At 39.0% G+C, this 14,103-nt stretch overlaps 1 protein-coding gene across 4 annotated transcripts in view; it reads left to right on the forward strand.

Moving 5' to 3' along the window:
* Nucleotides 1–14,103, forward strand: part of DUSP22 (dual specificity phosphatase 22) — a 78,291-nt gene that overhangs the window by 45,343 nt on the left and 18,845 nt on the right. For all 4 annotated transcript variants that reach the window (XM_090137005.1, XM_090137007.1, XM_090137008.1 and 1 more), the window contains one exon: nucleotides 4,523–4,605. In XM_090137005.1, the coding sequence (XP_089993131.1) occupies nucleotides 4,597–4,605 (9 nt within the window). In that variant the 5' untranslated portion in view covers nucleotides 4,523–4,596. The remainder of the gene's footprint in view (nucleotides 1–4,522; nucleotides 4,606–14,103) is intronic.

Consider the following 14,103-nt stretch of genomic DNA (forward strand, 5'->3'; position numbering starts at 1 on the left):
ACTTTAGTTTTGGGGGAAATTTATTTTGTTGCAGTTGCTCCTTTCAGATGAAATTCAATTCTGCAACCCTCAAAAGACAAATAATTTATTGCGGGACTGCATGCCCTTGTATCTTCTGCATTGGGAATTCGATTTCCCCCGAAAGGCACCTGAGTGGCTGACAGAAACAGATGCTTTGTTTCTTCACAGGCTGATAGGGCAGGGAGCTTTTTCTGCACGAATAGAACAGATTATTTTTTCCAAGATGGGGTTCCAAGTGTATGCTTGATTGCTTCCAAACCGAAAGCTGTAGCAGTAGTGAGCCCCGGAGATTCAGGAGTGTTTCTACCTTTAATATTTGAAGAGCTTTTGTCCTTCCTTGCTTGTACTCAGTTGGAAGATTCAAGTTTTTTTCAGTGGAATATTTGGGGGCTTTTTGATTCGAAGGGGAAAGCCGCAATATGAGGTTTAATTCCCCCAAAGAGTCCGGTGTTGCTGTGAGTGAGCTGGAGAGTCTAGGGAAAGTTTATACCCTTCCCATTGCTGAGTGCAAAAAGGTGGTATCCACCAAGTGGTTCTCCTGTGTTTCTAGATCCGTTCTGTTATCAGCTTTGCAGTTCTTTTGAGAAAAGGTATTTTTTTTTTTTTCCCCTAAGGCTTTATTTCAGATAGTGAAAGCAGGAGAGGATACTGTTCCCTTTTTTTAGGGAAGGAAGATCTTTTTTCAAGGGCCTTCAAGATGATTAAACCTTTTTTCCTCAGCTTCCTCGTGCCCTGGAAAAGTCCTCCTGAAGAGTCTGAGACAGATCGCTTACTAGAATATAATCTGATGTGGCAACAGGAGATGGGGAATTTTTGTTCACGTGTTTAGTTTTTGTGCCTGTAATTGGAGTTTGCTTTCACATCAGGAGAACTTTGTTCTGTGCATTCTCAGCAACAGTTCTTAGTGTCCTGAACCACTGGAGGGTAAGTTCTCATTTCATTTACAGAGAGAGTGGTGAGGTGCTGGAACAGGCTGCCCAGAGAGGTTTGTGGATGTGCCGTCCCCGGAGGTGTTCAAGGCCAGACTGGATGGGGCCCTGGGCAGCCTGGCCTAGTATTAAATGGGGAGGTTGGTGGCCCTGCATGTGGCAGGGGGGTTGGAGATTCGTGATCCTTGAGGTCCTTTCCAACCCTGGCCATTCTGTGATTCTGTGATTTCAGTTGGGAAACACCTGCAACATCATCAAGTCCAACCATCACGTAACACTACCAGATCCTCCACTGAACTGTGTCACTTAGGGCTGTGTCTTCATGTCCCTTAAATATAGATAGGGAGCATCACCACTTCCCTGAGCAGACCCTTCATCTGCTTAACCACCCTCATGAAGAAGCTCTTCCTAGTATCCCATCTGAACGTCCCTAGTCCCTCTCTCTGATTCTATCCAAAGTAGAAAAAGGGGTGTTTGTTTTAAAACAAACAGAAAATTAACCCAAACCCCAATAATGATTAAAACAACAATAACAAAACCCACCATTGCCCCAAAATCAGAAAACACTAGCAATGGTGGAACTGTCTAATCTCTACACATCTGCAGCTTGAGACCTGACAGTATTGTACTTTGGGGCCTCACTTGCCTTGTTTTTGCATACATAAATTTTGATTCTGAAAACTTAATTGCAACTAGCTTACTGCATTATGAGAGTGCATGTTTCTTTTCACACTAACAACAAAACCAGCTGTGGGCTTCTAAGGAGGAAGGAAGGATGCCTTTTGAATAGGATAGCTAGAGAAGAAAGGTGACAAAATACAAAGTCATTGTGTGTCATTGTGTGGAGACATTTAACAGGTGAGTTGCATTTAAATGTTGTGGATCCAAACTGATACCACAGAATACTTTTTTTCTGTTCCTGGCACAATTGATAATTTTATATTTTGTTGTTTGCAATAGGAATGGGAAAAGCTCTACCCCTTAAATGGAGGACAGGGAAGCTAACCATGGGCACAGGAGAAGAAGAGCTCTACAACATAAACTACATCTTTCACAAGCAGAGAGCTTTCTGAAGGCTTTACTCAGAAGTCTCCATTAGTTTAGAGATGTCTACTATAAGGAGTCCTGCATTTGTGAGACCATTCAGGGGTGCACAGGATGGACTCTAATAGGTTTCTATTAACCATGTTTAAATTCAAAAGTGGGGTGATTTTTGATGTGGTTTCAAAATATGAACCTGTGTGTGGTTGTACAACACAATGCTACAGTAAAAAAGCTAGAATTACTATGCTGTGTAGGTGATTCTTCTGTCTTTTAATGGTCATTTACCTTTACATAATCCCTTTAATTTTTCTAAGTTTATGGTACAAGACCACAAATATCTCATTTGTGCTATTGTTTAAATTAGCTTTGTCTGTAGTATCTGTAGACTTATGGCAAGGGCTGCAAGGGGAATTATCCTTTTATAATCTGTGCCAGGTTTAGATCCAGATAATACAGTCGCTGGCTGAGAATTTTTCTCCTCTATTTTATATGATTTGGGTGATATTTCCTAATATACTAAGGATCTGACATTATGCTGGGATGCAGCTCTAGGATAAAGCCATTTCCAGCTCGCTTCTGGAATATCATTTATTGCATGATTTTGATTTGTTTAAAGGAACTTAGCTGAAGAACTAATATCTTTCAGTCCTTTTGAGTTACACTGTGTCCATTAGGCTTTTCAATCTGCCTTGAAGCAGTCAGTGTTCACTGTGGGTTATGTTTGCCTTATGTGGCAAGCCACTTTTTACCTTGTGGATCATACTGGTCTTAGGGAATGGAGTCTAATTGTGCCCTTTTACATTCACACCGGGAATTGGAGCCTGCAGGTTCTGAAGTCTGTCTCTAGCCTTTTGGGAACTGAAAGCGCTTTCTTTTAGGAATGTTTAGCCTGTCTTCTAGGGCTTTCAGAACCTTAGGTATTCTCTGAGAAATCAGGACTGTTCTATACTTGTAATAAACTTAGAATATTATTTTATAATAAGTTATATTATAAATATATATATATATATATACTTCTGATATACCCAAAGGATTAGAAGACCTCTCCTGGCAAACATAAGCATTTCTTCTTTGAAATGCCTACTGTGGGATTCTTAGGAAATTCTAATTGTTCTATGAAGCTGGATCTTAATTCTGTTTCAGATAGAATTTGTGTTAATTCTCTCTTGAAGGGATAAGTAACTGTGCTGGTCATACAAGCTCAAACAGTAACTATTGGAAATTGATTCAGTTCTGACTTTTCATTTTATTAGCCCTGAATAAGCTTTCACAATAGGATTAACTTTAAACATTCTTGCCTGTTATTGTGTTCATGTGGATTTGTCTGCAGGGAAGTATAATTAAATGTCCAGTTCCTCTTTGAGATGTAGAAAAGGCATTGAAACTTTATAGTAGAGTGGAGAAAGATGAAGCAAGAGGTGCTGGTTGGGCTCTTGCACGTACATAAAAAGAGTGTACAGGTGATGCTATTGTTATTTTTGTACCTAGAGAGAGCCGGTTTGAAACCTTTGTGGTCAATGCTCTTTTTTTTGTGTGCAGCCAGGCTAATGTGAACAGATTGTATGGGCTAATTTGGAAGGCAGGTGTTCTCATCATAAAACCACTGCTGTAATAGGCGTGATGTGTCGTGTCATGCTCATGGGAAAAGGTCAAGAGTAACTGGACACAAACTAACTTTTACCTGTATTTGTGGCTCTCCAAGGTCATTTTCTGACACGCACATCATTCAGTGGAGGGAAAGTTGCTCACTGATGACTAATGATCTATTTTACCTTCTTTCTCATAGAAACAAAACTGTATTTTCACAATATCTAGCATCAAAATCTCTTGCCCCAGTTTGCTTTCCAGTTTTGAATGTTTGAAACACCTCAGTTAAAGGTCTAGGAATCACTTTTTCACAGTTGTGCTTCCTCATTACAGCATTTTTCTTCATGCATTCAGAATCAGAATTCTCAGTCTCTCCTCATATTTAAAATAATGCTGTGTATTAGGTAAATGCACAATTTTCTCTACTAGTCCATAGAAAATAAGAATCTAGTTCTGGTGTTGACTGGCTCATTATTACCTTAATTTGAATGATTCAAGCCAGATGGTTCGCTTTACTACTAGCCTGGGTATGGCAAGGTCAGTATCTCAAGTTAAATTCTCTCTCAAAGTGGGATTTGTGGGTGAGAGGATTTCTTGTACAGCTCTGACTGCTTGTTCAGATGGCCATCACCTGCACGTAGACATGCACAGATTTACATTTCAGATGCAAAATATGCGAAACTTTTGACTTAAGAACACATTCCTGAGTCACTTAAGTTTGTTCTTTATATAGTATTTAATTTGTTTTGGAGTTAAAGTTTTTTTTCCCCATCCCCCTCTAATGATGCTGTTCTAGAACAGCTGCATTTGCCGATTTTGCTTTATTTCTTGAAGTTTTGAAAAGAAAAGCAATGACAGTGGTTTTTAACATACACAGGGGAAAAATGGGGTGTTGTTTCAAGAGATTAAAAAATGTCTTCCTTTTATTTCCTTTACTGCAGATGCCCGAGATGTAGAGCAATTGAGCAAGAATAACATTACGCACATTCTTTCAATTCATGACAGTGCCCGTCCTATGCTGGAGGTAAGAGGGATGGAAACTCCATAATAAACTCTTACTTTGACACTGAGAGTCACAGCTACTTTGGGATTTATGTTGTGTTCTGTATGATGGGTGTTTTGAAATGGAATTTGGCAATGTTTGACAGCTGTAGTCTTGGGATTCAGTCACAAATTTTGCTGTTGTGCTGTTACAATAACAAGTAATCTAGCTGACAAAGAAAGAGACAGTTATAGTGTTAGTCAGTGTAACACTATGGGATTGTTATCCATCTAATAGTAAAGGTAAATTTTCTTGTGTGTGGAGTTCATACATCACATCAACATTCCTTCTCCCCTTTTTGCACTGCCAACTTGCCTCTGTACTAGGCCACTTTCTTGAATCTTTAAAGCAAATTGTTGTCTGACTGGTTTGCAGTCCTCCCTAGGGCTTGGGGCCTGGGAGAAACAGGTGCTCTCTTGTGTAAGGTATCTAAGACAGCAGAGCATCTGTAGGTCTCCAACACTAACACAAAATATTATTCCTTGTTTTATGAAAGGGGAACTTATCTCAAGAGTTGAAATGACTTGACTTGCTGTGTCATCTTAAAGCAGTAAAAGAGCTGGAACCAATCTGTTTGACTGTTGTGCTTTCTTTATACCATGTTGCTTTAAAGGGAGAGAAGTGTGTCAAGACTTTGGTACACCCTAGAATCCTGCTGTTGTTTTATATTGACCTACTTGTCCTCTTAAATTCACTAGCTCACTCCCTTTCATTTTTTGTGAAATATGGCAAAATAGGAGATAAGACAGTTGGTGGTTTCACCTCTGGGATCTCTCCTTTTCACTCTTGTCACATGAAGTCTCCAGTGGATTCAGTCCTAAAACTGAAAACTACAAACTTACTACAAAACTTCCATTTCTCTCAGACAAATCAGTAGTCAAGCTGAACAAAAGATATCCCTAATATGTCATGATTAAAACAAAAATGAAGTTCATGGGGAATTCAAGGTTTGCTTTTAGCTTAGAAGTGGATTTAAGCAGAGTTTACGTAAGCTGTTAACTTTGAAGTGTCCATCTGACTTACGTTGAGCCTGATGCAGGTTAGTTCTGAATCACTGAACTTCAAACAACTCTTAGTTGAGGAGAGATGTAGTTACTTCCTCTGGGGTGCTGCTCTCTATAATGAGTAGAGGTTTGATTTATTATCATTATTAGAAAGGTAGGAATGCTAATTATGGCACATTCCAGCTGCAACCTCAGGTCAGTGTTTCTTGTGGTGTTGGTGGTAGTTCTGACAGCCCACACGCCTTCCTGACATGGCGTTACATCTGTTTGTGGGTCTGTGTGGTGAACAGATCTGGGAGCTTGTGTGAACCAAATATAATCAAGTCACCATTTCTTCCTCTAGCTACTTCCACAAAAGACACTGAATATTAAATTTACCCAGTTCAGTTCCCAATCTGGTTCATGATGCAGTCTTAAAACTTACAGTGGTAGAGGAGCAGTGGCTGGTCGAGGGTAGGCTTTCTTTGTTCACCTCTGCCTCTGAAATAAATGTTTCTCTAACTGTGCCTTCTGTTTTTGCAATGTGCAATGTACTCTTCTCCTTGCAGGTGCTGTGGAAAGCAGCAGTTAAACTTCTGTAAATAGTGCAAGGATTTCAAGGTCCATTTATTTGGGAGCTGAACTGATTATTATTGCTTTATCATTCATAGTCTTACTGTGAACTTACTTACTTTATCTGCATCTGAATGTTTCTCTTTTGGAACGAAGACCTACAAAACATTGTATTACTTCCTTTAGTATTTGCATCTTCCCGTGTCTATAGGTAGGTTTGTTTACAGCTGATGTATCCATGTAGTGCTTGAGGCTTGTTCTCAAGTCCACTGAAGTCAAACAGGAATGCTTTTCTGATGCATTTCCTTCCCTTTTACACTACACATCACCATTTGCAAGTTAGAGCCTACGTTGGTATTCAGAAATCCATTTAATTTTGTTTGGACCTTTGAACATGGAATTGCTGTGAATTGAGAAGCTTTTTTTCCTGAGGCTCCCTGTTTTGTGTGTGTGCACTGATTATTTCTAAAGTGCTGCATTTTCATGAGCAGCAGTAGTTGCATTTGTCTCTTGCTAACAAAATTTCAAAGATTTCCTAATCATCCAATAGGAAATGTTACAAATATTCCATTAAGCAAAACTTTCTTTGCAAGCCACGAAAGTAAGTGTTTTTAGGAACAGAAGATTCACTGTTGTTGTCAAAGAGGATTTGGTCTTCTTTAGCTGTCTGTAGTACAAACAAATATGGGTGCATACCTTTAGAGAGGTGCCAGATTACTCACATCTTGCTTGTCATGTTTTGAAATTATGGTAGTGACTGTTATGATGCAAAAGTTCTTCTGATAAAGCACCTGAAGCTGCAAACCTTGGGTAGAGGATGAAAATGAGCAATCTGGTTTCAATGTCCGCACTGGATAGGAACAGTAATGAAGAGGAAAAAGCAGATGTCCAGTATATGTGGAGAGCACCAACTTGTTAAATTATAAAATTACTTTCCCTTTTAGTAGCTTAGGGCATTGCCCCTCTCTTGACAGTCTGTTCTTACCTAATGTTAAAATATTCACAGTAGCTTATAAAAATGTGCTTCTTTCTGTGTGTTATAGGTATTTGTAAGTATTTTCTAGTAGCTTACCAGCTTGCTAGAAAATGACTGAAGAGTTTCACAAAAAACATTTGTTATATTGGTTTAGGTTTCATAGTGTTTTTCTGTTGAAGAGATGATTAAAAGGAAGCTTTTCTCACTGAGATTTGGTTTCAGAAGTTATTTTGATGATTATTTACAAATTCTCATGGACTTCTAAGTTGTATGTGGCTCATAATTGAAGTTCAGCCTTGGAAAGCTATGGTATGCTTTCAAGTTGGAATAACGAGAAAAAGTAGGTTGGTAAATCAGCTGGAATATAAAATTTTTCATACATTCAGATATTGTCAGCCTACATTAAGTACAAGACATAAAATTGTTTTGTAAGGCTTTCAGGTGTTTTAGACTGAAAAGAATCTGCCAAAATCTGGACTAAGTTATCTTGCAGTATTGCCCCTTGGTTCTTGTTAATTAATTTCAAGAAAATATAAAACCAAGCCTAAAATTAATTCATATTTAGAAAGCATCCTGAGGCTGCTGTTCCAATGAAGCACACCGTTGCTAAATGGGATCTTAACCTGTTAAGTAAACATTTTATATTTTAAAGATGCATGTTTATAACTCCATCAGAAAAACTATAGGTAACTGGTGGCATGTCCCAGTGAAAGGGCTGTGTGCCACACTCAGCAAGGTTGTTACTTCAGCTGTGCAGAAGGAACCCTCTGAATTAGAGTGATGTCCAGCAGTGCTGTGTATTCCTGCACAGACATGGAAGCAGGTTGGCTCCTCCAGAGCACTTTGGACAGCTGCCATTGGAACATTTGCAGAGGTCTTATATCCATACAAAAGCCATATGCAGAGAAGAACAATTAGGTTTCTTGCCACCTGCTTTCTAATCTCTTTCCTAGCTAGTTCAGATTTGAAAACCTCTGGTCAGAATGTAAGAGAGAGTGAAAGACAGATAGGAAATCAGATACTTGTGTGCTTTAAATGGTTGTATAGCTTGCAATGACCTGTTGTGTCTCTTAGTTGAACTCCTTTTTTGTTTTAAGGTCAAGATAAATAGCTGTTGGGCTTCAGAGACCAAAATGCTTAAAGATCTGACTGCTGTGATATCTAGGCATTCTAACCAAGCAGTCAGTCAGAATATAAAGAGATAGTGGACACTTAATACCTCCTAAGCACTTCTTCCCTTTCTCTACAGACAAGCCATTGCTCCACAGAAATCTAACTGAGCCAATTAGAGCCCTTGCTTTTGGATTGCCCCTGCAAGCAGTGTTCTTTTGGGATGCTCTGGGAAATGGCCCCCAAGAGACATTCCTATCAAGCTCAAATGCTGCTTTACTTACTAGAGCTTTTCAGTATGTTAGAGGATACAAAACCTAACACGTTCGAGCCTACTTTGCTACTATTGTTGAGAAAGACACGCAGCAAAGTCGTGTTGGTGATGTTTACCTTTACTCTAATCCTTTAAATCTGGGATCTAACCAATTTTGTGCCAGTTGATCTAAGCAAAGGAGGTGAAGGCAAGTCTTGCTAATCTTTCTTATAGTAATCTGGTTGCATGTTGTTTCACTGTGGAATTTCCAGGTGTTTGATCCTGTTTGGAGGGATGGCACTTGGAGATGGATGCTGGCCCAAACTAAGTAGGATGCTGGTATGGACTGTGCAGCTGTTTCAACAAAACTGTGTCCTGCTGTGGGAAGTGTGTACTGTTGTGGGTAGTCATCTGCAAGCAGCTGAACTTGCAGCATCCTTAACAGTTACTCTTGCCCCTTCCCTGTCCTTCCCACTGCACACACACACACTTAAATACTGGTGAAAACAAAACTGTTTCCCCCTCTGCATTGTGCAGTAGTTGTTGTGTGTAATGTGGGAAGGCCTACAGCATGACTCCTAGAAGCAGAAAGGGTGCTAGGAATTATTTCTGTTTTTGTGGCCGTTCAAGTTCAGTCCCAGAGACTGATGACCACAGAGGAAGGCAGGAAATTACCTGATTACAGTCCTCAGGTCCCCATGCAAAGAAACCATATTGGAATAAGAAATGAAGGTACATGTGTTCAGGTTGGAAGTAAGCAAGGTTTTAACAAGGAGGATAAGTAATTGCTGAAAAATACTGCCAAGGCAGTGGTGAGTTTAGTTGTGCTCCACTTTTGTGTGAAGTCAATTCGTGTAAAGTGCAAAGGTCTTTGAACTTTGTACTTCCATGTCAAGCACTTCTCAGTCCTTGGTCTGTCCCAGATGCTTTGAGGTGCCAGCTGTGGTGACTGCTGAGTATATTGCAGGCACCTGTCCATCAATCCAGAAATGGACTGAAACTACCAGCTTCTTTCACATGGTACACCACACATTTGTCAGTTATTAATAATTTTGTTTTTTTTCTCTTAACTAACACCAGAAGTGTGACGTAGTAAATGTTTAACATGTATTACTGGTTGCCTGTATTTGTGGAGTCCTTTGGGATTAATTTATTTACAACATTCTCATTGTCAGACTGACCTGTGCTGCACCGCAGGCAGCCAAATGCTGCACTCATCTTGGAGACATCACAGTAACAACATAGATCTTAAATCAGCAAGAGTTTACCTGGGCATCCCTGTACTGTCCTCAGTCACAAAAGCTTTCCACAGCAATTCCACGGTTTACAGCAGTTCTGTTTGCAGCATATTGCATTAGGAGTAGGCTTTTGCATGTGTGCTGCTTCTATATGCCCGTGAGTTTTTTTGTTCTGTGTTTTCTGTTGCTGGAGAACTTGTTTTGCTTTTATTTTTATTTTTAGTGTCCTTTTTCGGATGGAGTGTATCAATATATGTGTGTAGTCATTTGACTGAAGTGTAAGTAAAATCCTGACAAAATATGCCTGATTTTCTGGGAGTTTGAAATGTTATTTTTCTTTGCCCAGTAGCAAAAGTTCTTGTAAACTTTAGACATCTCTATTTCATGTAAATAACCAGCCCGTATCCTGGTAATCAGGTACTTAGATGCTGTTGTTTCAAGTCTTGTGGCTTGCTAGATTTATTCTCTAAATGAGTGATCTTAAGGCACTGGATTTTTGAATGCTGCAAAGTCTTCTGGTTGCTAAGAAAATATTTTAATACCCATGAAACATCTACTCTTTTTTCCTCTAACTCAATATACTATCTTATAGATTGTTTTAATCCTCACTGCAGTTAACCAAAGCACCATCAGGTTAGTGGTATTTGATTTTTCTTTCCTTGAGCATTCTGTTGTCATTAACAGTATCATCTTTATCTGGTATGTGCTGTCTCCAGAGCTGCAGCTTTTCTCCTTGTTTTCCTGACTTGATGACTGTGTAAAACTGGTAGGTAGTTGCAGGGGGAGTTAGGCAAGAACAAATTGCTAAGCATCTTGCTCATTCTGCTTGCTTGTGCAGCCAGCGCAACAGAACTGTATATTTGAGAATAAATGGCATGGTCCAGTAGAAATAAGATTGAAAAAAGTCTATCCTTGAGAAACTAAGCCAAAAGAGAAAAGCACAGTTAAAATGCTATTATTAAAGAACAATCTTTCTTGCTCCTTGAGTAAACAGCAAACAGATGAAATCATAGAATCACAGAAGTCTCTTCTGAGATCATCAAGTCAAACCGTCAACCAGTTACTACCGTGCCCACTGAACCATGTCCTTAAGTGCCACATCTACACGTTTCTTGAATAGTCATAGCCTGCAGGCCTAGTATAGATAATGCATTTATATCAGGCTGCATCAAGATCTGGATCTCATTTCATTTTTCAAAGCCTGGTTGGATGTTGTAAATTTTAATGCAATTCCAGTTGGATGTGACAGTCTTGCAAATGTGTGAAGACCATCTTTAAAAATCTGCATAAATATAATTAATAAAAACAAAGTAAATTGTTCTGCCACAATTCAAATAATCTGCCTCAGTATAAAAGTATTTTTGTTGGATTTTTTTTTTTTTTTTAGTATGTGTATGCATTAGGGACTTTGTGCTGAAACAAAGGGAATAAGAATCCTGTCATGCCTCTTGACAGTTCTGGAAGTGCTGAAAGCCACTTCAGTGCTTTCTTCTTTGGCTCTGTAATGCGAAGGAATATCCCCACACAGAAACAAAGCAGTCCAGAAAGCATTTGTCTGGGCTCAGAAGCATATCAGTTCTCAAAGTGAAATAACTGAAAAAGGGAAAAATAGGGAAGCTAAGCAGCTGGCATGTGCTAATTCTGGACAGATGTGGCTTAATGAGGAATAGTAAGTAGTCTATTAAAACTGCATTATAGTGTTGAATAGCATACAGAAGCCTTGAGTTGGAGGAACCCTTTAATATGTGAAAACTGCATCTCAGTGGCATGATGAAAGAGATCCCTGCTTCATATGATTGGCAGCATGTTCTGTGCATAGACTATGCTGTCCAGAGACTTAGGGGTACTATTAAAAGTGAAATGGAAAGGAAGTCTTCAAAATCAGAGTTGCTAATATGTCACAAGGCTGTTACTATTTTATAAGGATCAGCTCAGCAAATTACTTAGTCAGGTCAGGCTGTTGCTGTTCTATCTACAGCAATAAGCTCTTATATGACAAGTGTTACCACCAATGGAAGCAATCAATTTTCAGCCTTTATGCTATCATCAAGGGGAAGTATAGAAACTGCCTCTTCTAATAGAAATACTTAACTTTCTTTTATGGTATTTCAGTGCTTTTGGGGTAAGATTTTCCCCTTATGTTTCAGAAGACCATGCTGAGCAAAATAGGTACCATCTTTCTCTCAGGTGTAGTGGCACCAGAAGATTTTCTCCTGTTTGAAGTAATGCCCTTTCTGGCTTTGGTTCTGCTTGTGAAGTTAGAAGCTCTGACTAATTTTTCAGAAATGACTTTGATGTCCCACTAAGAAGCCTCCAAATGACTTCTACAGAGCAACTTTTAAAGTTTGTTAGGCTGGGATCATCAGGATTTACCCTTGGTAGAGGCTGTTGTAATGGTGATGCAGTCAGATCAGTTCATTGTTTGAATTGCTCAATACCCACTGGCTGTGTCAGGGGAAACGTTCCTTAGTGGCAAATGGTAGGGTAGAGAGGACGAAGAATGTTTGAAGCTTGCAGTTGTTTGTACAAGGGCTTTTTTTGCCCAGCAGATGCCAAGGCTGGTTGGGTACTGTGTTGACTGGAGCAGACCAAATGCTCTGACTTACGCTGTGCCAAAGAGGTTGTGCTGGGGAAGGTAATCCAGATGTGTAAATGTGAATGTGCTTCTGAGGTGTTCCAGAGTTCCCTGAAACAAAGACATAGGTGGGACATATTGCTTTAATGTAGTACTTGGAGCTCCCTTAGGAATCAGGGACAGGTGTGATGGATGGTGCTCTGTTGATGCGTGTGGGGCACTGAGTAAGCCATGCCTTAACAAGGTCCTTACTGTCAGCTGAAGTATATAGTCCTGAAGGAGGTGAGAAGTGTAAAGTTATTGGTGTTTTCTCTTCCTCCTCATTCTTTCAGATAAACCAGGTCAAAGATAGAATTAGTAATGATATACAAAGCTCTTTGTAAGTCAAGTCAAAGCCATAACTTTTCAGTGTTTCAGCATTATGTTAGAAAGGTGGATTGAGTTGAGATTAAGTTTGACTGGACTTAATGATAGGAACTTTTCAAAAAAGTGTTACTAAGAAAACAAACTTTGCAAAAACAAACAAAAAAAGAAACACCCCAAAACCAACACCTCCCCTCAAAAAAAAAAAGAAAAAGAAAAAGCAGCAACCAACTATGACTTACTTATAGTAAAATAGTTTTTTACAAGACAGCACATAGTAAGTGTGTAAGTTCTGTTGCAGGAGCTTTCTGTAGTTGATATTCTTCATCTAATTTCTATTTCATTTATATTTTTTCAAAATCAAACCTGAGTGTGTTGTTCACTGAAGTCAATTAGCAGTCGTGTTGTTTTTTTGTTTTTTGTTTTTTGTTTTTTTTCTGAAACACAAATGTATTTTCTATGAGTCATTAATAAAATCAGCACCAATGGTGATTGCTACAGAGAGCAACTGAAAGGACAAGCAAACGGTTGAATGGTTTTCAGTTTAGCATGTTCAGTTTGGTGCATTACTGAACAAAACTCTTCATCAGCTCTTGTTGGTTTGGCTTGAGGAAGCTTTGTGCTGGCTGTTTCCCACTTTAGCTTTTTTTGCTGAAATGCCCCTAAACAAAAATAAGTCCTGTCCTCATCTGTTGATGTGACGACTCAAATTAACACATGGTTTTTGACTAACCTGAAAGAACTTGCCAGGTGCTAGAGGTTTCCTATTTGCATCTGGCTTCACAAATTTAAGTTTAGGGTTTTAGGTTTAAAAAAAAATTCTTGGAAGTCGTTGATGGCATCTTTACATAAATTTAAATATAGAGTGGTCTATTGCCAAAAATACAGTCTTGCCCTTTTTAACCTTTTTTTTTTAAAAAAATAATAGCCTCTTCCCCTGAGCCTCTTGGGGAGCAGAAATTTTGTATTTGATGTTATTTTTTTCTTCTTTCACCCCTGTCTTTTAACATCCTAAATTGTAGATTCAGATTTCCAATAATAATTACAATGTGAAAAAAAAAAAAAGGTTGTGCATGCAATAACAGAAGGGACAGCGTTCTGAAGAGCATCTGCTAATAGTACTGAGTTTTGTATAAAAATCCCTGGAGTATTTTATTTCTCAGATAGGTTAGTATGATTTCGTTGAACTGTGCCTCATTCTAAATCACCTCGCAGTGTGTTTTCTCATATAGAAAAGAAGATGTCCGTGTAGGTGCTGCACTTCTCTCACACTACTGCTTTTTGCACCTTCTCCTTGGATGTGAAGTTTTTCTTGGTATTGAGGCTAAATTCATGTGTTCTTTAGAGATCTTATTTTCAGTCATTGACCAATTATCGGACATGTGGTACTTGTGGATGTGTCATTTTGC

This window comes from Phasianus colchicus, chromosome 3, assembly GCF_987193195.1.
Source record: "Phasianus colchicus chromosome 3, bPhaCol1.hap1.1, whole genome shotgun sequence".
Classification (NCBI taxonomy): Eukaryota; Metazoa; Chordata; class Aves; order Galliformes; family Phasianidae; genus Phasianus; species Phasianus colchicus.